Source organism: Paramisgurnus dabryanus, chromosome 15, assembly GCF_030506205.2.
Source record: "Paramisgurnus dabryanus chromosome 15, PD_genome_1.1, whole genome shotgun sequence".
Classification (NCBI taxonomy): Eukaryota; Metazoa; Chordata; class Actinopteri; order Cypriniformes; family Cobitidae; genus Paramisgurnus; species Paramisgurnus dabryanus.
In genome coordinates, this window is record NC_133351.1 from 911,395 (window position 1) to 937,640 (window position 26,246).

Here is a 26,246-nt window from a genome sequence, read left to right on the forward strand (position 1 = left end):
TCGTCCTTGATGCAAAAGCTCATCTCGTTAGTGATTCACATCGCTTTATTGCATCACAGACAAACTGACAAGGCCTTTACACATGAAAGTACAGATTATAGATGATGTCCATTAAACTCCTGACTCAATCTGAACCTCTATGGAAAAACAACTGACCTGGAAAAGCACTTGATTCACATGCCACTACAGTCACTAGAGTCATTTAAGGGGGAGGTCTGGGAGCGGAGAATCACCACATCATTTTCCCATGAACGATTCCTGTAGTCCAAATCTTAATAAAGGCACATATTCACAGGATTCAAAAAACTCACTAATTCTGACATGAAAAGAGATTTGTGCATATGCAACACTTATGAATCATTGCAATCTTTCTTTAAAAACACACACAGGAACACCAGCTCGACCGGCATTAAATCAATATTTAACATTCGATTTAAGAAACCCCTTTATTCTTTTGACGACCTGAGCAGTCCTGTAAGTCCATCTCAGAGAGACTGTCTGCCGTTGATGCTTATTTGCAAAGCAAATCAACTCGACCTTTAGGGCTTCTTAGAAGTCTGACCCCTCTAAGCAACAGAAACTGCTTTTCAGCTCCTTGTTTTTCTCTTCAACACCCGCTTTCGCTTGAACAAGCACCCAGAAGTTGTCAAACTTTCCTGCCGTGTGAAGGCCGAGCTGAAGAAGTGCTCACAAGAGAGAAAGAAAGAGGAGACAAAAAGCCCTGACAAAGCCCAAACATTCAGGCCTCCTAGCGTGATGGTGTGTGAATGGAGGGTGATGGTTGTGCTATGGCATGCTAATGAAGTTCTAATACTCACAAATGCCCTCTCTCTTTCCTCCGGCAACAGGGTTAATTATCATAACAACGGGGTGCTGGAGAAACAGTGGACGTTTCGCAGGAGAAACCAAGACGAAGAGCAAAACGCAGATGGATAAGAGAGGTCGGTCGCCCTGTCTCGGTTTAATGAGTACCATCGGCGGAAGGAAACTACGGCATCGGTATGTTTCGCCGTGTCTCTGGAAGTAGGGGGCTTGTTTAAACCATCACTTTCTTTGCTTTTGTTTGACTTCTGTGCTGACTCGCTTCAATCTTCAGTGAAAGAGCTATTCACAAACACAAAAACACACAAACTGTACAGGAGAACACTGCTGGGATACTCTTTATAAACCATCTCAGTGTGCTTCTTGCTTTGTAATGTAAAGACTTTACAAACAAATCACTTCATTAAGAGCGGATCACTGGCATGAAGATACACAAACTCTACCAGCAGAAACCTGCTTCAACAAAACACAGCCGCTAACATTACAAAGAAACAAACAAGCTTGAATGATTTGACAACTACTTCAGTAACATTCATAGCAATAATATCTGTTGTCATGTGCCATTTATTGCCAGAACCGTGCTGTCGTATTTAAAGTTGTGATTGAATACTGAAGAGTGATTGCATGCATAAAAATAAATGAATGCATAAAAAAATTAAACTTTTACCAAATGTTTTTAACCGTATATGGATCTCTCAATTGTCAATATATGGGGGTTTAAATACCAATGCAAGTCTCTGTTTAAGTCGATTTTTGCTTTGTTTATTTTTTAACCAAAGGCAGCTGACTTGTTGCCTGCTGCCTCATGAGGCTATAGGTGTGTTTGAGTTCATGCGATCCTGCGCAGACCGATTGGTGAGGTTTGCCGCTTGCAGTTGAGGGAGGAGTTGAAGATAGAGCGGTCAAAACGGACACCTGCTGTCTTGCTGTAGTGACGTGTGCGCTGTGTTGCCTTTTTTTAATCGCAAAAGAAGTGAATAAGATCTTTTAATAAAATCTGCAACCAGAAACCCTTTATATTTAATATAACCTAAAAATAACGGAAACATAAACCTACAGTATTAAAATAGCTAGGGGCGGTTTCCCAGGTTTATCGTAGTCCCAGACTAAAATGCATGTTTGAGCTGCTTTAATTTAAAAAAACCTTGACCAGTTTCATTTTAACATACTTTGTTGATATTGTTTTGTCTTAAGATGCACACCTGTAAAGTTTTTTTACCGCTCCATAGAGTTTGGTCTTTCACTTTTTTATTTTTATATTTGTTACATGAGTTTTACCTGTTATAAAAACATGAATTTATAATGTTTATTAGTTGAACTGAAGGTTTGATTAAACATGAAACGCATGTGATTGTTGTCATCAGTTAGGAGACCAATCACAGAGAGATGTGTCGTCACCAGAAGCCTATGCAGACGCTCTGGAAAGGCCAGCCGGCTCCTCTCGAAACCCTCCTGTGGTACTTTGATACCATTTGTCACAGTCATATGCATTCAGCGCCAGCTCAAGTCGGACAACATGTCTAACCAGCATGCACTGCTTCAAGTCAGCCGCCAATCCGTCTGCGCAGCACCGCATGAAGTCAAAGACACCCAATGACTTCAGCGGCATGAAGGCAGCTCCGGGAAACGCATTCAGACAGCCTTCATAGGCAGTGTAATGTAATTGTGTTTGAAATATAAACAGACAGCGCCTTTGTGATAACTAATCCCATATTTGAAAACTCTAATACAATTAAAAGCTGTAAAAAATATATATATAACTTCATTTACACTTTGTGATCCAGCTGCTTTCTTGGCCGCCAATCTATTTTTTCAAACTCGACCAGGCTCGACCAATCACATTCCCCTTGCACACACATGCATAGAATTGTGGGACAAGATGATGAAGGTATCTCAAGAGACAAGAAGTAAACCAAACACTGGATTCGGACGTGCCTCCAAACGCAGCCACTGTCTCTCTAAAGCTTGTGTCCTTATTTGTCGCATCCATAACACGTTTTTTTACAGAAAACATGAGTATAGACTGATATTTTTCTGAGGTCTGGACTCTCTTATAAGGAATTTAGAAAAATTAAAACAGATGGTTCTATGGTTGCCAGATATTTAGAAATTATTGGAATATTGCAAATGTCACGTCACAATGTTTTGCAATAACTGAATGATTTTAATTCTTGAAAAAGTTATGAGTTTTAGGTCGATACTGATGCCAGACAGATTGGTAAGACAAAGAGAGTGATGGTTTCTTTCCCATGTGAAACATGTATGCAGTTATATCATTTTCAGTTTTTTTATATATTTTATCATTATTCAAACTGATTTTACAACCCTAAAGATTACTGTATTGTATACTAGTGCTGTGTTTAAAATAGCAATATGGCGATACATCTACATGAACTCCTGATGATGTGCGCATACAGCACCTTCTGTATCAATTCTGACACATTTTTGAAAGTAGCATGATGGATCATAGTTGATCCGTGATCATACGAAAGGGACACATGTGACACGCAGAGTGATATTTAAAGGGTTAACCTTTCCTGCTTTTGTCTACATCTCGCACACCTTTCATAAGCGCATACTCTCTGTCTCTTTATATGCAGATATCTTAACTTTAACTTTGCAGCAGTTTAAGTAGCTTGTGGTCTTGTATCAGGAAACATATAGTATCAGGAAATTGTTGGCCTATCATATACTGCCCAAGATGGTTCAATATATTGGTAATAATATCATTATCTGAGAAATTATATTTTTATTTTTGACTGAAAATGTGACATACTGCTGGAATTACACAGATACTGCATCAGTCCAACGCTCAACACAGCCACACACACAAACACACACAAATCATGTTCTTGTGTTTAGTGAGAGCTAGACAAAGCAGAACTAATGGACAAGAACACATCTTTAAAAGCAGATTTATTTAACTTGACATGCTTTCTAAAGCGAGACGCTTGTGGTGAGAGATGATGAAAAACTAGCAAGACATAATGCGCTGACGTCCATCTGACACACATTTACAAACACACACACACACACACACACACACACACACACAAACAATAAAAAAACCTTCATCCAACAGCACATCGCCAATGACCATCAAAAACACATGACCTTAGATTACATACGACACTAGAAACAGAAACACTGAACTGAACTCCATAGATGGCACAACGCTCTCACAGGCATCAAGTCCTTTATAGTTTTTGATCCATACATGAAGAAGGCCAGTTTCAATGGGAACGCCCAACGTTCAGACACGCAAACAGCCAAATCCTTCTTTAACATAACAGCTCTTGATGGATGACTAGGGACAAGACCGTTGCCAGGAACCAATACTGGCCAACTTCACGGAAAAGGAAAAGAAAACAGGTCTTTTGTTGCATTTTAACACCAAAACAAAGCGTCTTTGCTTTTAAAGCACACTTTAGCTCTTCTTTGAAGCCCTGACATCCTCATTAACTCGCGTGAAGGAATATGAAGTTTTGTTTTTGCCCGGTTCTTCGTCTGCTCCGCTTGGCTGAACTTCACTCGACTGGTGCTGCACCAGCGTGACAGGCATTCAGTTTTCATAATCGTACGACAGAAAGCTTCAAACATTTCAGTCCTCTAAAACATGCAGATTGCTGAATAACTTTACAGCAGTGCAATCTTTTACTTATTATTAAAATAAATCTATTACACATCATATAAACACGCTGCTCTAAAATCTATTATAGACCCAACTACCTCATACACGACAAAGTCTAGATACACTTTCTGCTTTCTCAGTGTTACACAACACCTACCACTGATCTGCATTTGTACTGTTTTGTCATTGCTAAGACTTTCAAATAATTAACCAGAAAAACCATTGGGATGCAAGAGGGATATTTAAAGGGGAGATTTTGCAAGACTTTTTAAGATGTAAAATAAATCTTTGGTTTTCAGCTTAAAATGTCCCACAGATCATTTATAATAACATGTTACAATTTACGCTTTGTCGGTGTGAACAAAATTGTACTGTTTTTGGGTGTGTCCTTTAAAATGCAAATGAGCTGATGATAATGCAAACACTGATCACCATAATGGTGGTTTGATGAAGTTGAAACACAATTGTGCTGTCAATTATTTTCTCTCGGTCTCTGCACTAAATGGCAGTGCTGTGGTTGAATAGTGCAGAGTAAGGGTGGTATTAATATAATAAGATCCCCTTCTGACATCACTAGGGAGCAACATTTTAATGAGCTATTTTTTCACATGCTTGCAGAGAATGGTTTACCACACTGTAAAAAATCCAATTAATGAAATGTTGGAAGGGCAAAAATATATAAGTTGAACCAATTTTCTTGTTTGGGCTTAGTTGAGTAGACATATTATTTTAAGTCTAGATAAATCTGTGTTTAAAACATTAAGTGAATGGTTATTTCCAAATTCAGTCAACATTCAGAATGGCTATGTTGACTGAACTAATTAAGACAAATCTGGTCAATATGTGGACTTATGACAGCTATGTTTCCTGACAACAAAATGCTCATAATATTACTGTTATTTGGTAACAAAATGTAATTTTAAGAGTTGTTCAGGCGTGAATGTATGTGCTTTAAGTTTAAATATGCGGTCGGTTAATATAGATAGCGGCTATTTAAAAATGTGCTCGGACACTTTCGGACGGAGAAGAGCTCCAGATGAGCTCCAGAAAATCACAGACACTTAAGCGCTCACACCCCGCCCAGCGCAGCCTCGCCTCGGCAAGCCCATCAGAAATCGACTGCTGGCTCTGATATCTCTGTGGCGTTTAAACATGCGATTTAATTCATTTTAATTTCTTATACTTAATAATAAAAGGTTTACCGGTATGTTTTAAATCATATTTTAGGATTGCACTTAAATGATATCGCTGTTGAATGATATTTCATATCTTTCACATTTGTTATAACTGGGCTGCGTACTGCCTGCGAATTTGAACTTCAGAGCTGAAGGTGCGAGTGGAGAAATAGTCCCAATATCATAACAATCTTAAAACTTCTAAATATACCCGTGTTTGTACCCGTGTGCGTGCGTGTGTGCGCGCGCGCGTGCTCGCGCATGTACATGTATGTATGTATGTATGCGCGTGCGTCTGTGTATTTTGAATTTAAAATGTTTTAACTCGGAAGGATCTGGATCACAGGTCATTTCATCTGAGATCAATCCGCACGCAACAGCTGGAATCACTCACTGATTCACACAAGGGAGGACACAAGTCAGCCGTTTCCTGAAGTTCACGTCAGGTAAGTGTTTGTAATTAAATGTTAATTTTAGAATATATTAATTGACAAAGACGCAAATACTCGACGTTTTTCTAATTATATTTTTGTAAAGATATATTAGAAGTGTGTTATGTTATGTGACCGAAGTAAAGTGGAGCTATTTTAGTTAAGATAAAAAGCCTGGATAACGTTATAGGGTTGGTTTACCGGACAGAGTTTAGAACTCGGTCTTTATTATAATTGGGACATTTTTACAAACAAACCTTATATAATACAATACTGGCGTGCATTTTGAGATAAAACAATAGCACTCATATGTTAAGAGATGTCAGTAAGTTATTTTAGTCAGTGAAAAGCCCTGTCCGAGAAAACCGCCCAATAGTGTTTAATGTGTGATGTCTGAGGGAAATTTGGCCTAACATTAACGTTATTTAGGGAATAAAGTCTTTCACCGTCAAACTTTATTATATTAAACATGTTATTTATGTATGTGTGTGTGTGTTTATATTCCTCTGTTTATCAAACCAGATCGGAGATGATGTGAGAGGCAGACCCGAGACATAGCGAGACAGTCTCCGCTTGGACTGGCTGAGGAAAGTCTCCTAAATGGCCCTGGAGATGTTCTGACTGACTTTGGAGGCTTTTTGGACTGTTTTATGCCCTCTATTTAAAGAAGACTTAATTCTGTATGTTCAGTCTGTATGATAAGTGACTAAGTGAATAAAAAGCTTTTGTTTTTATGTGACTGAAGTTAATTATTTTGTTTACAACACCAGCATAAATTATTTGATAAATAATTTAAAAATGTTATTAAAAAAATCCCAAATAATAAATATTAATTGAAGTAACACATAAAACATTGAGTGAATACTTAAATTTTAATTGACAGAGTCTTTGCTGTAAGTTTTTAAAGATTCAACTGATTAAAACATTTTAGTTGAATGAACTATAAAGCTAATTGAGCCAACATACTTTTTTATATTTGAGCCAAATTTGGGCCAACTAAAAAACATCAATCCAGGTAACACTTTGGTGACAGAAATTGAGTGAACGTAAAATTTCTGTGGAACTAGTTACTAAAAAATTATTCATTGAGCTAACAATTTATTTTTTACAGTGCAAAACTAAGATACTGGGTTGATCTTTTTCACATTTTCTATGTTGATAGAAGCACTAGGGACACAAATATAGCACTTAAACATGAAAAAAGTCATCCATGATTTTCATGACATGTCCCCTTTAAATGACCAATTCACATCTGAGAGTTTAGGAGAAACATGAATGAGTTTTACCTTTGAGCATTGCTTGTGATTCTGACACCAAACCAACGATCCATTACTCTGTGAACAGAAAAAGAAACAACATCACATCATGAAACAATGGTTTACCTGAGGTAAACAGAAACATTTATTGGGACTCAAATATACTCAAAAACAAGGTAAAATAGTATTTTTTTTATTTACACAGAACTTTTTCAACACGGTTTGGCATTGCCTATTGGCGCTTTTCCATTGCATAGTACCCCACACGGGTCAGGTCATGTCAGCTCACTTTACGTTGGTTCAGATAGCTCTTCCATTGAGTTTAATATCAGTTCAGAGTGGGAGGGATTACATGTGTCGCTAAATTTCATACAAAATGTGGGAGCGAGCATCGTTGGAATGCAATGTTTCCCATTCATTCATTCATTTATTTGTCAGTTGCCACAAAATCAAAAATTGACCACCACAAATAAATGTTTGCACATCATGTTAATCACTACCTCTGCTCTGACAGTTTCTCAGCTCACTTGAAACCCCAACTGACGTGGTCCTTAAAAAAGTATTGGATACTAAGTACAGTACTGTACCCAGTGTAAAAGCCCACAAAAGTGAGCGGAGCGGAGCTGACCCGACCCGTGGGGTACTATGCAATGGAAAAGCACCATATTTAGACAGCTTACTAGGTTTTAGCACAGAGCCCACGAGTTACAGTTTTGGCCTTCATTAATGTGCAAACATCACAATGAGAACTGACAGATTGCTTTTAGTAGAGAAAGATGCTTGAAGGACCCATCCAAATACTCCATTAACAACCGTTTCAAATTAAAAAATATAAAATGGACCTTTGTTTCAATTTCCAAGAAGGGACTTTGGAGTATTTGAACGGCTAAACTTTACGGGTCTAGGAAAGACCAAAAGTCTGCTTAAGTTCAATGTCAAGTTCAAAGGCTTCTGGAACAATGTAATCCAGTGGAAATTCCCAGAGAAACCTTGGGAAAAAAACGTATCATTAAAGGACTTCATTTGCCATGCAGTACCACAGGGTGTTGTGCATTTGATGTCAATGTTAATGGTCAAAGAGAGGAAGACAAGACAGCATCCACAGTTTCTAATTCAAACACAAATCGTTCTTAAAAAGAAAGCGAAGGGGTTCGAATTGTCTGGTTATGGGTTTATTTAAGAAGATCAGACTGTAAACACTCTTAACTTAACCTTATTTTACTTCTTTACAAGAGACATTTAACCACTGTAATCTCACAGTTCATTTTGTACCATGGTGCAGACGGGTTGTTGTTATTAAAGAAATATTTAATAAAGATTAAATGACTTCCCTTTTATAGTAACAGGTACGAAGATACACACCTCTTCATCAACTTGTTTACATATCACTAAAGTAAAAATAATAAAGTTGTGATTATATTAAATGATCTGATTCAGTCATGATTATATTTAGAATACAGCACAGCCTCCATTCCCAAATTGCATAAACATTTCTGCTTAAAGCAACATCACACAGAGTCATTTCCATAACCCTGTCAGCATCCCCATAGAAGACTGCTATTCTTCTTCATCATCATCATCATCATCACTGAACTCAGTAGATGGGTTTCCATCACACTGATTTTATGCGCATTTTGAAGTATCGCATAAGGAACGAGTGATGGAAATGGCAAAATGTGAATAAAAATCCGTTAATTCGCAAAAAATGTTTTCATGGATTTATGCAAAAAAGAGTCATTGTGAATAGAAATGCATTTGCTGAATAAATTCATGTCCAACATTAAACCCACGTGACTGATCGTCTAACTGTATCAGATGACGTTGTCTTTCCCACATGTGGGTCTCGACGCCCTTGCTGCTCTTGCCTGCATCAACAATTTTGCATTTCTTCTTCTGTGCACAACATTTAGTTTGGCAATTACAAGCTGCACTGCTAGTAAAATTATAACTTGCCCAATTGTAACTAAATGCAGTCCTGTCTCAATTTCCTAAGCATTCCTTGTTAGTGGTGCTTGCATTTATGCAAGGCATCACTATTACTATTGCTCATACTTATTATTTATTTATATCTTTATTTATTATTCTTATATCTGGACACTTTTTCGGCGCGTAACTCGTCCCACACGGTTTGTCGTAGACCAATAAAACAGGGCTCAAAATGACCGGCTTATTGAGGACACGTCTGCTATGACTTTTATAAGGGATCGGGTGCAGGATTTCCGAAAGGGGGGCGAAAAACCACCCGAAAAATCCCATTGACTTAACATTGCGCCCAACTTTGACGAGTCATAGCTCCGCTCAAGGATTTTATAGAAACATGTGGGTTACAACATTTGAAGAGGGTGGTAGACTCTGTAACAACATGGATCACAATGGGGTGTAAGTTGTACCCCTGGGGTGTAAGAGGTGCCCAAAAATGCCCAATGAAAAGTCAATGGGGCAAAATCCCATAGACTTAACATTGGAAAAATTTTGACGCGTCATAGGTACGAGTGAGGATTTCATAGAAACATGTGGGTTACATTATTTGAAGAGGGTGGTAGGCTATGTAAGAACATACATGACATTGGGGTGTAAGTTGTACCCCTGGGGTGTAAGAGGCACCCGAAAATTCCCATTGACTTATAATGGGGCAGGAAACATGCCCATATAAGGGAATAAAAAAGTTCCAGATGGGATATCTTCGCTTTACAATGTCGTAGAGACACGGGGGTTGGACCGTTTTACTCATGACTCAGAGTGTAATCATTATGGGATGCCAATTTTTTCCCTAGCAACCAAATACAGTACCCTAGCAACAGAGTAAACAAAGCCTTATATCTCCGCACCAGAACATCGTAGAGACACGGGGGTTGGACCGTTTGACTAGTGACTCAGAGTGTAATCATTATGGGATGCCAATTTTTTCCCTAGCAACCAAATACAGTACCCTAGCAACAGAGTAAACAAAGCCTTATATCTCCGCACCAGAACATCGTAGAGACACGGGGGTTGGACCGTTTGACTAGTGACTCAGAGTGTAATCATTATGGGATGCCAATTTTTTCCCTAGCAACCAAATACAGTACCCTAGCAACAGAGTAAACAAAAGGTGCGTTCCATTCGACAGGGTCCCTGCGGAGTGTTCACTGCTCCCTACTCCCTGAGCACGGTATATCAGTTGAAGTGGACTTCACGGACAATAACCGCTCATTTGGAACGGCCTGCAAACGTCATCAAAGAAAGTCAACGACGGGGTCGCACAGATTGATATAACATAAATATATATAGGACTACATTCATATTTTAATTTTTATTTACGATCACATTTCAAATATGTACACTATACAATAAAAAAAACATTGAGTACTACGTAATGAAAAACGTATGTTTATTATACACTTTAATTGACTATTGCTGCTATTACTTGACTATTAACAGAATTGAAGCCCTGCTGTAACTGTCATGCAAATATGAAAGTAAACTTTAAACTTTGGTTAACTATGTGTATATATGTGTTTTTAAACGCTTGTCATATAATTGCATAGCGGTCTGACCGTTCCGACGGGTGATCACGTGATGCGCGCAATGACAGTTGGGTGATTATCGCTCTCCACTTCCGGTGAAGTGATGTATCGATGTTCCCTGATTCCCTATGCCGTGCGCAGTGCCCTTCGAACTGAACATGTTCGCTCCCTTCGGATTGGAATCTCACTTAAGATGGCGGAATACCCTGTGAAGTCCACTTCGCAGTCCACTTACGGTCGAATGGAACGCACCTAAAGCCTTATATCTCCGCACCAGAACATCGTAGAGACACGGGGGTTGGACCGTTTGACTAGTGACTCAGAGTGTAATCATTATGGGATGCCAATTTTTTCCCTAGCAACCAAATACAGTACCCTAGCAACAGAGTAAACAAAGCCTTATATCTCCGCATCAGAACATCGTAGAGACACGGGGGTTGGACCTTTTGACTTGTGACTCGGAGTGTAATCATTATGGGATGCCATTTTTTTCCCTAGCAACCAAATACAGTACCCTAGCAACAGAGTAAACAAAGCCTTATATCTCCGCACCAGAACATCGTAGAGACACGGGGGTTGGACCGTTTGACTAGTGACTCAGAGTGTAATCATTATGGGATGCCAATTTTTTCCCTAGCAACCAAATACAGTACCCTAGCAACAGAGTAAACAAAGCCTTATATCTCCGCATCAGAACATCGTAGAGACACGGGGGTTGGACCTTTTGACTTGTGACTCGGAGTGTAATCATTATGGGATGCCATTTTTTTCCCTAGCAACCAAATACAGTACCCTAGCAACAGAGTAAACAAAGCCTTATATCTCCGCACCAGAACATCGTAGAGACACGGGGGTTGGACCGTTTGACTAGTGACTCAGAGTGTAATCATTATGGGATGCCAATTTTTTCCCTAGCAACCAAATACAGTACCCTAGCAACAGAGTAAACAAAGCCTTATATCTCCGCATCAGAACATCGTAGAGACACGGGGGTTGGACCGTTTGACTCGTGACTCGGAGTGTAATCATTATGGGATGCCAATTTTTTCCCTAGCAACCAAATACAGTACCCTAGCAACAGAGTAAACAAAACCTTATATCTCCGCATCAGAACATCGTAGAGACACGGGGGTTGGACCGTTTGACTTGTGACTCAGAGTGTAATCATTATGGGATGCCAATTTTTTCCCTAGCAACCAAATACAGTACCCTAGCAACAGAGTAAACAAAACCTTATATCTCCGCATCAGAACATCGTAGAGACACGGGGGTTGGACCGTTTGACTCGTGACTCAGAGTGTAATCATTATGGGATGCCAATTTTTCCCTAGCAACCAAATACAGTACCCTAGCAACAGAGTAAACAAAGCCTTATATCTCCGCATCAGAACATCGTAGAGACACGGGGGTTGGACCGTTTGACTCGTGACTCAGAGTGTAATCATTATGGGATGCCATTTTTTTCCCTAGCAACCAAATACAGTACCCTAGCAACAGAGTAAACAAAGCCTTATATCTCCGCATCAGAACATCGTAGAGACACGGGGGTTGGACCGTTTGACTCGTGAATCAGAGTGTAATCACTAGTGGATGCCAATTTTTTCCCTAGCAACCAAATACAGTACCCTAGCAACAGTGTAAACAAAGCCTTATAACTCAGCATCAGAACATCGTAGAGACACGGGGGTTGGACCGTTTTACTCGTGACTCGGCATGTAATCACTAGTGGATGCCAATTTTTTTCCCTAGCAACCAAATACAGTACCCTAGCAACAGTGTAAACAAAGCCTTATATCTCTGCATCAGAACATCGTAGAGACACGGGGGTTGGACCGTTTTACTCGTGACTCGGCATGTAATCACTAGTGGATGCCAATTTTTTCCCTAGCAACCAAATACAGTACCCTAGCAACAGTGTAAACAAACCCTTATATCTCCGCATCAGAACATCGTAGAGACACGGGGGTTGGACCGTTTGACTTGTGACTTAGAGTGTAATCACCAGTGGATGCCAATTTTTTCCCTAGCAACCAAATACAGTACCCTAGCAACAGTGTAAACAAAGCCTTATATCTCCGCATCAGAACATCGTAGAGACACGGGGGTTGGACCGTTTAACTCGTGACTCTGAGTGTAATCACTAGTGGATAGTGGGTTGGAACGTTTTACTTTTGGGTTGGAGTATAATCATATATTGTCCCGAGAATTTTGCCACGGCAAGCACCACTTCACATTTTCTTCAGGAAATGTACCTATCTAGTATCTTATTATTCTTATGTCTGCACACTTTTTCGGCGCGTAACTCGTCCCACACGGTTTGTCGTAGACACACGAAAGAGGGCTCAAATTGACCGGATTATTGAGGAGAGGTGTGCTATGACTTTTATAAGAGATCGGGTGCAGGATTTCCGAAAGGGGGGCGAAAAACCACCCGAAAAATCCCATTGACTTAACATTGGGCCGAACTTTGACGGGTCATAGCTCCGCTCGAGGATTTGGTAGAAACATGTGGGTTATAACATTTGAAGATGGTGGTAGGCTCTGTAAGAACATACATCACATTGGGGTGTTAGTTGTACCCCTGGGGTGTAAGAGGCACCCGAAATTTCCCATTGACTTATAATGGGGCAGGAAACATGCCCATATAAGGGAATAAAAAAGTTCCAGATGGAATATCTTCGCTTTACAATGTCGTAGAGACATGGGGGTGGGCTCATTTTACTCAGACATCCAATCAATTTATCAGGATAGTCCCAGAGCTATTAAGCCACGCCCCTAGCAACCACTTTTAAGCACCCTAGCAACATAAAATTCAAACAGTTTTATCTAGGCATCAGAACATCGTAGAATAACGGGGGTTGGATCGTTTTACTCGTGACTCGGAGGGTAATCACTGGCCACATCATTGGCCACTCCCAAGCCACGCCCCTAGCAACCAAATGTGAGCACCCTAGCAACAGAGTAAACAAAGCCTTATATCTTCGCATCAGAACATCGTAGAAAAACGGGGGTTGGACCGTTTTACTTGGGACTCGGAGTGTAGCAACTGGTCACATCATTGGCCACTCCCAAGCCCCGCCCCTAGCAACCAAATACAGTACCCTAGCAACAGAGTAAACAAAGCTTTATATCTTCGCATCAGAACATCGTAGAAACACGGGGGTTGGACCGTTTTACTTGTGACTCAGAGTGTAGCAACTGGTCACATCATTGGCCACTCCCAAGCCCCGCCCCTAGCAACCAAATACAGTACCCTAGCAACAGAGTAAACAAAGCCTTATATCTCAGCATCAGAACATCGTAGAGACACGGGGGTTGGACCGTTTGACTCATGACTCAGAGTGTAATCACTATGGGATGCCAATTTTTTCCCTAGCAACCAAATACAGTACCCTAGCAACAGAGTAAACAAAGCCTTATATCTCCGCATCAGAACATCGTAGAGACACGGGGGTTTGACCGTTTGACTCGTGACTCAGTGTGTAATCACTATGCGATGCCAAATTTTTCCCTAGCAACCAAATACAGTACCCTAGCAACAGAGTAAACAAAGCCTTATATCTCCGCATCAGAACATCGTAGAGACACGGGGGTTGGACCGTTTGACTCGTGACTCAGAGTGTTATCACTATGGGATGCCAATTTTTTCCCTAGCAACCAAATACAGTACCCTAGCAACAGAGTAAACAAAGCCTTATATCTCAGCATCAGACCATCGTAGAGACACGGGGGTTGGACCATTTGACTCGTGATTCAGTGTGTAATCACTATGGGATGCCAATTTTTTCCCTAGCAACCAAATACAGTACCCTAGCAACAGAGTAAACAAAGCCTTATATCTCAGCATCAGAACATCATAGAGACACCGGGGTTGGACCGTTTGACTCGTGACTCAGAGTGTAATCACTATGGGATACCAATTTTTTCCATAGCAACCAAATACAGTACCCTAGCAACCGAAAAAAAAAGCCTTATATCTCCGCATCAGAACATCGTAGAGACACGGGGGTTGGACCGTTTGACTCGTGACTCAGAGTGTAATCATTATGGGATGCCAATGTTTTCCCTAGCAACCAAATACAGTACCCTAGCAACAGAGTAAACAAAGCCTTATATCTCCGCATCAGAACATCGTAGAGACACAGGGGTTGGACCGTTTGACTCGTGACTCAGAGTGTAATCATTATGGGATGCCATTTTTTCCCCTAGCAACCAAATACAGTACCCTAGCAACAGAGTAAACAAAGCCTTATATCTCAGCATCAGAACATCATAGAGACACGGGGGTTGGACCATTTGACTCGTGATTCAGTGTGTAATCACTATGGGATGCCAATTTTTTCCCTAGCAACCAAATACAGTACCCTAGCAACAGAGTAAACAAAGCCTTATATCTCAGCATCAGAACATCATAGAGACACGGGGGTTGGACCGTTTGACTCGTGACTCAGAGTGTAATCATTATGGGATGCCATTTTTTCCCCTAGCAACCAAATACAGTACCCTAGCAACAGAGTAAACAAAGCCTTATATCTCCGCATCAGAACATCGTAGGGACACGGGGGTTGGACCGTTTGACTCGTGACTCAGAGTGTAATCACTATGGGATACCAATTTTTTCCATAGCAACCAAATACAGTACCCTAGCAACCGAATAAACAAAGCCTTATATATCCGCATCAGAACATCGTAGAGACACGGGGGTTGGACCGTTTGACTCGTGACTTGAAGTGTAATCAGCAGTGGATGCCAATTTTCTCCCTAGCAACCAAATACAGTACCCTAGCAACCGAATAAACAAACCCTTATATCTCCGCATCAGAACATCGTAGAGACACGGGGGCTGCACCGTTTGACTCGTGACTCGGAGTGTAATTACTAGTGGATGCCAATTTTTTCCCTAGCAACCAAATACAGTACCCTAGCAACAGAGTAAACAAAGCCTTATATCTCCACATCAGAACATCGTACAGACACGGGGGTTTGACCGTTTGACTCGTGACTCGGAGTGTAATCACTAGTGGATGCCAATTTTCTCCCTAGCAACCAAATACAGTACCCTAGCAACCGAATAAACAAAGCCTTATATCTTCGCATCAGAATATCGTAGAGACATGTGGGTTGAATTGTTTTACTTTTGGCTTGGAGTATAATCATATATTGTCCCCCGACATTTGCCACAGCAAGCACCACTTCACATTTTCTTCAGGAAATGTACCTATCTAGTTTTATTTACTGTTGGTTACTAGGTTACCAATACCACCGTCATTGGCTTGAAAAATTTGATGGAAACTAATTCGCATTTCTTTGTTTTTCTTTTTTTTGCGCATTTTGAAAAGATGTTTTGATGGAAGCCCAGCTAGTGAGTCCATTATAGATCAGCTCTATACTCTCAGCTTTACACTTACACATGAGGAGCAGATGTAAATTATACAGATGCATATATAGAAAAAGCTACTACACATTTGTAAAATCAGTCACAGTATGTATTTGTAAGCTGTGTTTTTGGCCCAGCTGATGTCTTTGCATTCAACTTTTTTTCCTGAAAGTTTCCTTTCTCTGTCTTATATTTAAACTGAGGCTTTGGTGCAAATGTTTAACACAACACTGAGGTCTGAACGCTTCACAAACTATGATGATAAGTTATGTTTCAGAGATGTCTTGTTTGGTTAAGGTTGTTTCATACATCTCACATTAGGCAGACATCATTGTGTACAGAAACGAGCTAGAGCATCGTCCATCATTTTCAATCTTTCCAATTCTCTTTTAATACTGAAGCGCACAATGCTTATGGTGTTTGATGATCATAACACTCCTTATATATCAGCATTTGTTTGAGTTTATAGATTTAGAAGTTATTTTATATTCCTAATCCAATTCGAAAAACATCTTTACTGGTAAAATAAAGGATCAGATGAGGACTGGGACATGATGCTGGTAAATGAGCAAACAGGAAAAAAACAGCTTGGTTTAAGCTGTGTTAGCTGTTTAACTGTGTTTTGATTACTTAACCGGTCAACCTGGACTTCGCTGCTCTGTCTAGATCAGCCACCAGCTTTGCCAGGCTGGGAGGACCATCTTAAATGAGCCACTGCCACCTTAAACCAGCTAAAACAAGCTACCATCTTATCCTGGTCTTAGCTGGATTTTTCAGTAGGGAAAGACTTCTTATCAACCGTACAGAAGGTGCAAAACATCTACAGCTGCCACATTCCTGAGATAAAGCGGCTGTAAAGTGTCACGGTCAATGAAAAAACTGGGATCCCAAAGCCATAGACGGATTTTAGGAGACGCGGGCAGATAGACTCCTTGTTTAAAGAGTTATTATTGCTCAGTAGTTAAGATAAGTCTCATAACACACCCAACATTCAAACAACCCAACCATTATTATACAAGACAAAGGTGCAGAAATAACACAGTTTGTCATTCAAGTGAACTCATGAATTATAAAAGATCAAATGACATGAATGTGAATGCACAGGTGTCACATGGTGGTTTTTAGTCATCTAACAATGACGTGTGTGACATCATTTTAATTACCAGAGAAAAATAAAAACCGTCTACCCAATAATAATAATAATACTTTTATATTAAGGTTTCAAGAGCACAAAAGTAAAGCTCATATTTTTGAATAAAGACCATTGAGCATGGTTGACAAACTTTTCATTTTTTTGCTTTTTTATAATTGAGTTGTTTAATTGAAAACTTTAAATGTCTTAATTTATGGTATCAAAATGTCATTGCTAGTCATTAATTGGACTAAACAGTTTTTTGTGCCATTCACCACAAAAGCAAAGCGACTTTGCACGACCCACCTTATCCCACTGTGCGAGCCATAAGTGAGTCCCGAGCAGAGATGTATAAAGTACTAGCGACCCAGACTTGAGTAAAAGTACAAGTGCTCTATCAAAAAAGTGACTTGAGTAGAAGTTGAAGTGCTCTTTAAGCACAGCACTTAAGTGGAAGTACTAAAGTATTAAACATGCTTTGTACTTAAGTATTGCAAGTAGTTTATTTTAAAATATACTACTCAAGTACTGAAAGTAAAAGTACAAGTATTGTGTAATGTAGTTATTAAAGAAAACAGTCAAAAGTTTGAATATAATATTGTTTATATTATTTCAAATGTTTAAGCTAAAGGACACTTACAATTCCTTTGGCTGTAGCAGGAGTACAAGGACATGAATGTTCAGATAATTCAGATTAATTTAACTGATATGGCGATAGAGAATTCAGAATTAATGAAATATTAGTCGATAAAATGGTAATAGGTAAAGGTACAAGGTGTTTCATTGAATTTAGGTTTCCTTCTTTCGCGCACACTCGCCCTTTCTTGCGCATTCTCTCTCTCTCTGTCTTTCTCGCGCACTTTGGTTCTCTCTTCGCTTCACATTTGTCAACAACCTGGCTCATATTTGTGAGTGAGAGGTTGGGAGGGGTTGCCCTTTACTATCTCCAATTGGTTCAGACCACCATGTGACCATGATTCGTAACATTTGAGAGTAACGAGTAACTATGCAGCACATAAAAAATGTATTGGAGTAAAAGTATTAAACTCAAAGAAAAAATGTACTGAAGTAAAAGTGGAAGTAGGAGAAAAAAATAATACTTCAGTAGAGTACAGATACTGTCTTTTAGTACTTAAGTACAGTAGTGAAGTAGTTCTACTTCGTTACTATACATCTCTGGTCCCGAGTCCCCGACCCACAGTTTAAAAACCCCTGCATTAAAGGAATGATTCAGAGTCTATTATTTGAACTTAAAGTTGTTTTCTTAAGAGATAATCCAGTGTCATTGCTTCAGACAATAACTCTGTATTGGTTTTGAGTTTAGACGCTTTGACAGACACAGTAATGTTTTAACAGCACCACAGAGCCACAGTGTTTACACTTTGGCATTTGTAAGTAAACCTTTTATAATCAGACTAACAAATGGCTTTTTATAGCCGTCTACATAGCTGAACATATACTACACAAACGCCTTGCAGCTATTTAGTTTTTTCTTTCAGATTTTGGTTGCCAGAATGCTTTCTATAAGGCTGTAATTTTATAGTTTTATTCTGTAAAGATAAGGATTTGTTGTTAATGTTTAATGCTTATTTATCTTTGAACAAACTGTTGCTAGTAAATAAGTAAGGAATAATTGATGACAGGCCGTTGAATTATAAGAAAATAATGCACACCCAAGGTGGTTAAGCTGCACAACAGGAAGCGGAGCGCGGGTGTGCATTATTTTCGAATAATTCAAAGTCAGTTATTCCGCTTATATACCACGGTTGCCAAAAATATTGCTCCCTTGTCTATTTTAAGATATTTTAATGGTTAGGTGAGCGGTTATTAAAAAATAATCAACACCCATGGAACATTTCTCAGCTAATCAGAATCCAGCATTCAACAGCCCTGTGGTATAACATAAATGTAAATCTATTGTAAGTTACTGTCATTTCTATAGCCTTTTTTTACATTGGTGTCCCTGTCATTGTAAGTGCATTATATATCACCATGCTTTGCTTTCTTTTTATATTAAAGTGTAAATTATTTTCTGTCACAATTAGCATCATCACAGACATGCTCAATACAACTTTCTTTTAAAACTAAGAAAAGATTTCATGGGGTACATGATAGTACCAGCAGATACAGATGATCTGATTACAGCAATTATCAAGTCTCAGTATATTTCAATCAGCACACGACTCCGTTCATGTCTGTCATAACTGAGAAACCACATACATGCACATGCACACACATGTGCACGCCTGCATACACATGCACAAAAACACACATGCACAAAAACACACATGCACACACACACACACACATGCACACACACACATGCACGCACGCACAAACATACACATACAAGCTGCTGGTGCGGTTCAATTCCACTTCCAAGTTATTTCATATCAAAGGCCCGTGACAAAGGGACATGGCAAAACCGCTTTCCAATGTTTGTCTTTCCTTTGGATCAGAACACGCTTCCCTCGGGCTCGGCACATTAACTATAAGAGCCAAATGCAGAGAACGACGGGTTTAATTTAAAACATCATAACTTTTACGATGTCAAACGCACTAGCAGGACCTCTCTGACACACCTTTGGCTTAATACATTCACACATAAATAATTCCACACACACGGCAGACGCTTTCCAAGAGCACCCGGCCGAACACAGGCACTCTTTCAGTGCAGACGCAGACGTTAAATTTACAGCTGGGTGTTTCCATTCAGACTATTATGGGATGGGGGAGAGAAATACCTCTTTGATGCTATTTAGACATTAAATAGAAAAATTAAAACTCCAGAAAGATGTCACATGTAATTTCACTGGACAGTAAACCGTGTGTTTTGATAACCTCTCTCGGCACACAATTTTGGACATAAACTTTATAAGTTGCCTACATGAAGTTGAATATTTCTTGGCTTTAATGATAACACACAGTTGAGCACCATTAAAGGTGCCAAAGAATGCATTGTAATAATCTGTTAAATTGTTCTCTGATAGAAGGTTTGTGGCTTTATTAAGTGAAAAAATGATCCAGAGTCAGTTTTTCATGTCCATTTACAACCCTAGGATTTGTCTTTATAATGAAATGGCCTATTATTACCTTATTTGAAAGGGTGATGAATAGTAATGTTGAGCTCTGCTCTGATTGGCTGTTTCTCCTTCAGTAGCTCTGTGTGTGTGTAAACAGATCTTATGTTTGAGTCTGTATCAGATTTTGAGGAATAATCAATTGTTTGGAGATTGTTAATGGACGTTTATGAGTGGTAAGTTTGTGTTTTTTCAGTATGGACCTGCAAAACCTAACTGTAACGTCAATAGTAGAACTTCAGACTAAACGCTAGCATATAACATTAACTAGCATATAACATTAACTAGCATATAACACTAACTCAACAGTCACAACTTCATTTTTAGCATTGTAACAACATTGTACTTAATTAAATGTGTAATTTAATGTTGGGGGTGTACATCATTAAACCATAGTGCCTCAGTGATGTGAGGTGTGACCGGCTTCGCGGGCTCGCGGCTGCCGCGCATTACGCGGACCGGCGGGTTGCTGATGCGCGGTCACGCGGAATTATCTGTTTGTTTTTTAATCACACATGGTAATGCTACTGATGTCATACGTCGGTCTGCGTAGCTCGACACGACGTCAAACACGCATCTCCTGACCCAGTCTTTAGTACCACAAGCGCTTGTAACGCTAACCAGACACCCAAATGCCGCCATATCCACAATAAATAAATAAATAAACCCACATGATCATCGTTTTCGTGATCGATCATCGATGCCACGTTCGAGTACTCGAGCAATCGAGTACTCGTGCCCATCCCTAATCATGACTGTAACGTAAGAAGGAGGAAACAATCGTGTTTGGGGCTCACGGTATGTCATTACCATGTACACAACTCTTATTATTCATCTATAAATACATAAAGACAGATTTACATTCTATGGCACCTTTAACAAAACCAGATGTTCTATCTCATACCAACTTGATCTGACATGCATTCATAGATCTATTTCAATGAAAAACAAGAAATTTGATCTTCAATACAATGCAGTTAACAAACTCACATGACACAAATGACCTTACAATAAATTATTGATGGTTTAATGCCAGCATTGATTATCGTTTCTAAAGATAAGTATATATATATATAAAACACTTTTAAAAATTCCTTGACAAAGCAAACAGTGGACTTTGAACCTGAAGTGACCAGCCAAGTATAGATGGTTTAAGCTAAATAAAATCCCACTTAGACCCGACTGTACATTTAAAGTCTCGTTCGACTGCTTCGGTCAACACAAACACCACTTGTGTCTATGAAATCTCTTTATATAGGAATGTATTCACCTCCAGCAGGAATTGACCCGGTGTAAGAGGTTCATTGTGGAGTGTGACACTAGCATTTGGTCAACCGGCTAGTTTGGGCTGGGGGGTGGATGTTTTTGCAGCTGACCAGACCTCCCATCTTCACATGAAAGAAGCATGAACACACACACGCACACACACACGGCCTCTGGACAGTCTTTATGGAGCTCTGACAACAATCGCTTACTATTCCTGGAGCTTCTCGGCCAGCTCGACCAGCTCTTTATCAAGCTCAGCCTGTCACGGCACTTCCTCTAGAGACAAAAGCCATGGAGATTCAGAAAGAGAGCTTCTCCATATTTCTCTTTTGATGTTGAGACCTCCCCTATATGGACTCTCGCTCCACTTTATGTTTGCCAAAGGCTGCATATCTTTTCAAACAGATACATATAGAATCGTGTGCTTTTAGAAACGTATTTCTATGTGAGGGATTCAAGGATTAGCTTGGATTTCAAAAGCAAACCTGTCAGAAACATGTCAACATTAGATTAAAATAAAACTATTTTTTGCCATTTTAAAGGGACAGTTCACTCAAAAAATGAATATTCTGTCATCATTTTCTCATCCTCATGTTGTTGTAAACCTGTAGGAGTTCATTTATTCTGATGAAAACAAAAGAAGATATTTTGATAAATGATGGTAAACACACAGCTGATGGTAACCATTACTTCCATAGTAGGGAAAACAAATATTATGGAAGTATTGTGATAAATGATGAAGAAGATATTTTAATAAACAATGAAGAAGATATTTTGATAAATGATGGTAAGCACACAGTAAAATAACCTTTGACTTCCATAGTAGAAAAAATAAATGTAATGGAAGTATTGTAATAAATGATAAAGAAGATATTTTATATTTTAATAAATGATGATAAGCACACATATGATTGTTACCATTGACTTCCATAGTAGGAAAAATAAATATGATGTCATTCAATGGCAGCTGTGTGCTTACCATCATTTTCTCAAAATATCATCATCAACGTTTATCAAAATATCTTCTTCATCATTTATCACAATACTTCCATAATATTCATTTTTCCTACTATGGAAGTCAATGGACACTATATACTGTGTGCTTACCATCATTTAGCAAAATATCTTCTTTAGTGTTCATCAGATAAAAGAAATTCAAACAGGTTTACAACAACATGAGAATGAGAAAATGATTACAGAATTTTAATTTTTGGGTGAACTATCCCTTTAAGCAATAAATTATTTTGAAGACTTTTCTGCAAAAAATCTGCTTGTCATTAGTGTACTGTCAAAAACATTTCATTTCATTATTTATAGCATTTCTGTCATCCTTACTTTGATTTATGCTCATTTAAATTAAAATGTTGTCATGAATTTTTACAGCAAAAGTATTGTGTTAAGATAAAACATATTTGTATCATAGTAACGAAACTACTGAAACACAACAACTCTTGAGAATAAACAAATTCCTGAAATAAACTCCATATATGAAAAACATCTTTCCCATGAAATTATAACAGATTCAGGGATGAGATCCAACATAAGACCTTCTCCTCTCTGGAGATTATTATGATAATAATAATAATGAAAAATATAATAATTCTAATAATGTTTTCTTTATATAAGACCTGTGTATGGTCTCTGATGCATTCGATTATCAATACAGTAAATGATCTCAGTCTATTTATCTCCTTTAACAAGCGCTGACACAGGAACAGTTTCAAAGATGAACATTCAGCATTCGTGGATCTGCTACTAACCAAACCAGACGAGATGAACAAACTGATTCATTAACAAATCTATTCAACTAAAAATCTCCGAATGTTAATAAAACATATAAACAGTGATGAACATAAGTGTCAAATCTACAGACGCAACAATTTCTGTTCAATCAATTTTACATGTAACAATTAAGTAGAAGTAATAACTCTAATGCAAATGTGTAGTGAATGAATAATGAATGAATAATTTGACCTAGCAAACGGATTAGAAAGTGAAAATAAACCCATACCTGTTTAAACACAGCAGAGATGCGCGTAATGTGCAGGCTGAGGCATCGCGACGCACACCTCGCGCGGTAAACGCTTTCGCTGAAGTGATCGTCGGGTTTCCTCGCGTCCACAGTCACGCTCAGTATAATCCAGAGGCTCAACACGAACGCGCTTTTCAGATACATCTTTCAGGGTGCGAGCTCACGCGCTGTCTGTGTTGCCTCTGCTGATGCGACTGACAAAAAGTTTGACGCAGCCGGGGGAGGCGTCAGCGCGAGCGAGGGGAGGAGCTTGATGCTCGCCCCGCCTCTCTAGACGCAGGTAGAGATGCTGGAGAAGAAACAGCCATGACCGTAGCAGGCCAGCGAGGTCCGGAGTCCAGAGTTTTTTGATATTAAAAAATAAAATTCAAGTTCTCTGAATGACTAATTAGTAATTTAAAACGACTCACATTGGCATCCGCGTATTGTTAACTAAGAGTTAACAATATAGTGATTTAGTGTAAAATGACCGAGATTGGCTGAAGCACCGTGTCAGACTCTGGCGACCGCGGGTGCAGCATTCGCAGTGTTGCCAGATCTCATTGTGAAAAATCCTCGTTATACGTAGTGTTTAATGTTTTAGCAATGAACGTGACACTTTGGGAAATGTATAAAATGAAAATGTGCAGGTTAGTGTTAGCGATTTATTTCTGAAAGACAATGACTGAACTTATTTTTTTTTCTTTAGGGCTTATATTGTTTGTTTTCGCCCAAATGTCTGGCAACACGGGGTGACCAGCACCTAAACGGTAATCAAATGGCACATCATTCAGCATGGGCAGGTTACTGCTGACATGATACCACATTAGGTAAGACCTGTTTTTTTACAATCTTTTTGTCATAGGGTATGTAAGAAACGCTTAACGCTAAAACATCAGTAGAAAATAATACTGGTACAAAGATGTAGAAACAATTGGGTTGAAATGAAATATGCCAAATACAGCATGTAAACATTGGCCATGAAGAAGGGAGGCTATGTTATTTCATTCAGTGTAGGAGTTGGCATGTAACAAAGACATGCTAAAAATATTCATAAGAGCCCTAAACAAAGTTCTTGTTTATATTGTCTAATATTGCTTATTAAAACAATTAATATAATTTTATAATAAGCATTGTTGCATGAAAATAAATAAATTATCCACCCTAACAGTAAAGTATTAACAAATTGTAATCTAATAAATAGGGAATTATATAATAATGTAAAATAAAAAACATAATAATGAACATGTTTTGACAAAAATAAAAAAAACAAAGTTATTAGTATTATGTAAACAGTATTAATATAAACAGTTAGTGTATTGAAATAAATGGTGTGTCAAAAAAGCACAGTAACGTAAGATGTTCTTAAGTTTATCTTATCTAAAAGACACATTTTTAGTATATTAACTACAAAAGTAGTGCACAAAATAGTACATTTACTAAGTGTACTTAGTGTACTTTTTTCTCCTGGGATAACATTTGTTAACTCTTAACCTCCCTGGACCTCACTCATTTTCAAACCCTGGCTACGGTCATGGAAACATCATATTTATGTTAAAACACTGCTGTCAGACCAGGGCTAGTTGTCACACTCTTTGTCAAACTTGTTTTAGGACATTTTAACAAACATAATGTATCTTAAGAGAGACATCTGCAGAACATCTCTGGAATAAGTTGTCTCAATGGGATCCTGTCATTAAACAGCAAAATAAACTTAAAAACAGTATTTAGAAGTTAAAGAATTAGGTAACACAAAACAATTTATGAAAGTGTACAAATAGTAAAAGCAACAAAATGACATGAAAAAGATGTTATAACTTGCCATAAAAACACACACAGTTTATCTTCTTATCTTATCTATTCAATTCATAATGTATGTCTGTGTATTACGTGTGTGTGCGTGCGTGCGTGCGTGCGTGCGTGCGTGTGTGTGTGTGTGTGTGTGCTTGTGCATGTGTGCGTGTGTGTGTGTTCACTTGTTGAAACTATTAAAAATATACGATGATAGTGGAAGTTTACTTTGAAGGAAAAAAAACACAAAAATGATCCTGATTTAAGTCCTAAACCTTTTTCTTTTGAGCTAGAGTTTTTGAACTAGAGAAAACAAGCCTTTAAGTCATTTCAGTTTTGACAGCTTAACAATTAATCTCTTAATCATTCTTTCATTTTTGTTAAAAAAATAAACATTTAAAGACTAAAATAATGCAGCCTACAATATTATTTTCATAAGCAGATAAACAAAGTGAACCACTTTAAACATTATCTTTAAACATTCACTTTAGTGATGATCAACAGGCCTATGAACTAAACTGCAGTGTTACTACATTGTAAAATAAATGCAGCATTTTTGCATTGTTATGTTTGTTACTTTAACTTAACAAATTAAGTTAAACAATTTCAACTTGTTTTTATAAGTAATGTCAACTTATCACAGGCCAAAACCAAGTTGTTTTAATTGGCTTTCTGCTGCAATTATTTACAGTGTATATGAGAGTATAAGGTTATATTAAGAGTTTTTATACACAGAGGGTTTAGTTTAAATAAACATTCACTATATAT

The 26,246-nt window shown here is 38.5% G+C and overlaps 1 protein-coding gene across 1 annotated transcript in view; it reads right to left on the reverse strand.

Moving 5' to 3' along the window:
• The window catches only part of LOC135733638 (anosmin-1), a 65,043-nt gene extending 41,138 nt beyond the window's left edge, over positions 1–23,905 (reverse strand). Inside the window, exons 1-2 of the mRNA XM_065252419.2 lie at positions 23,688–23,905; positions 7,346–7,393 (exon numbers count right to left, since the gene is read on the reverse strand). Of these exons, the coding sequence (XP_065108491.1) occupies positions 7,346–7,393; positions 23,688–23,852 (213 nt within the window). The 5' untranslated portion in view covers positions 23,853–23,905. The remainder of the gene's footprint in view (positions 1–7,345; positions 7,394–23,687) is intronic.
• Between the last annotated feature and the right edge of the window lie 2,341 nt (positions 23,906–26,246).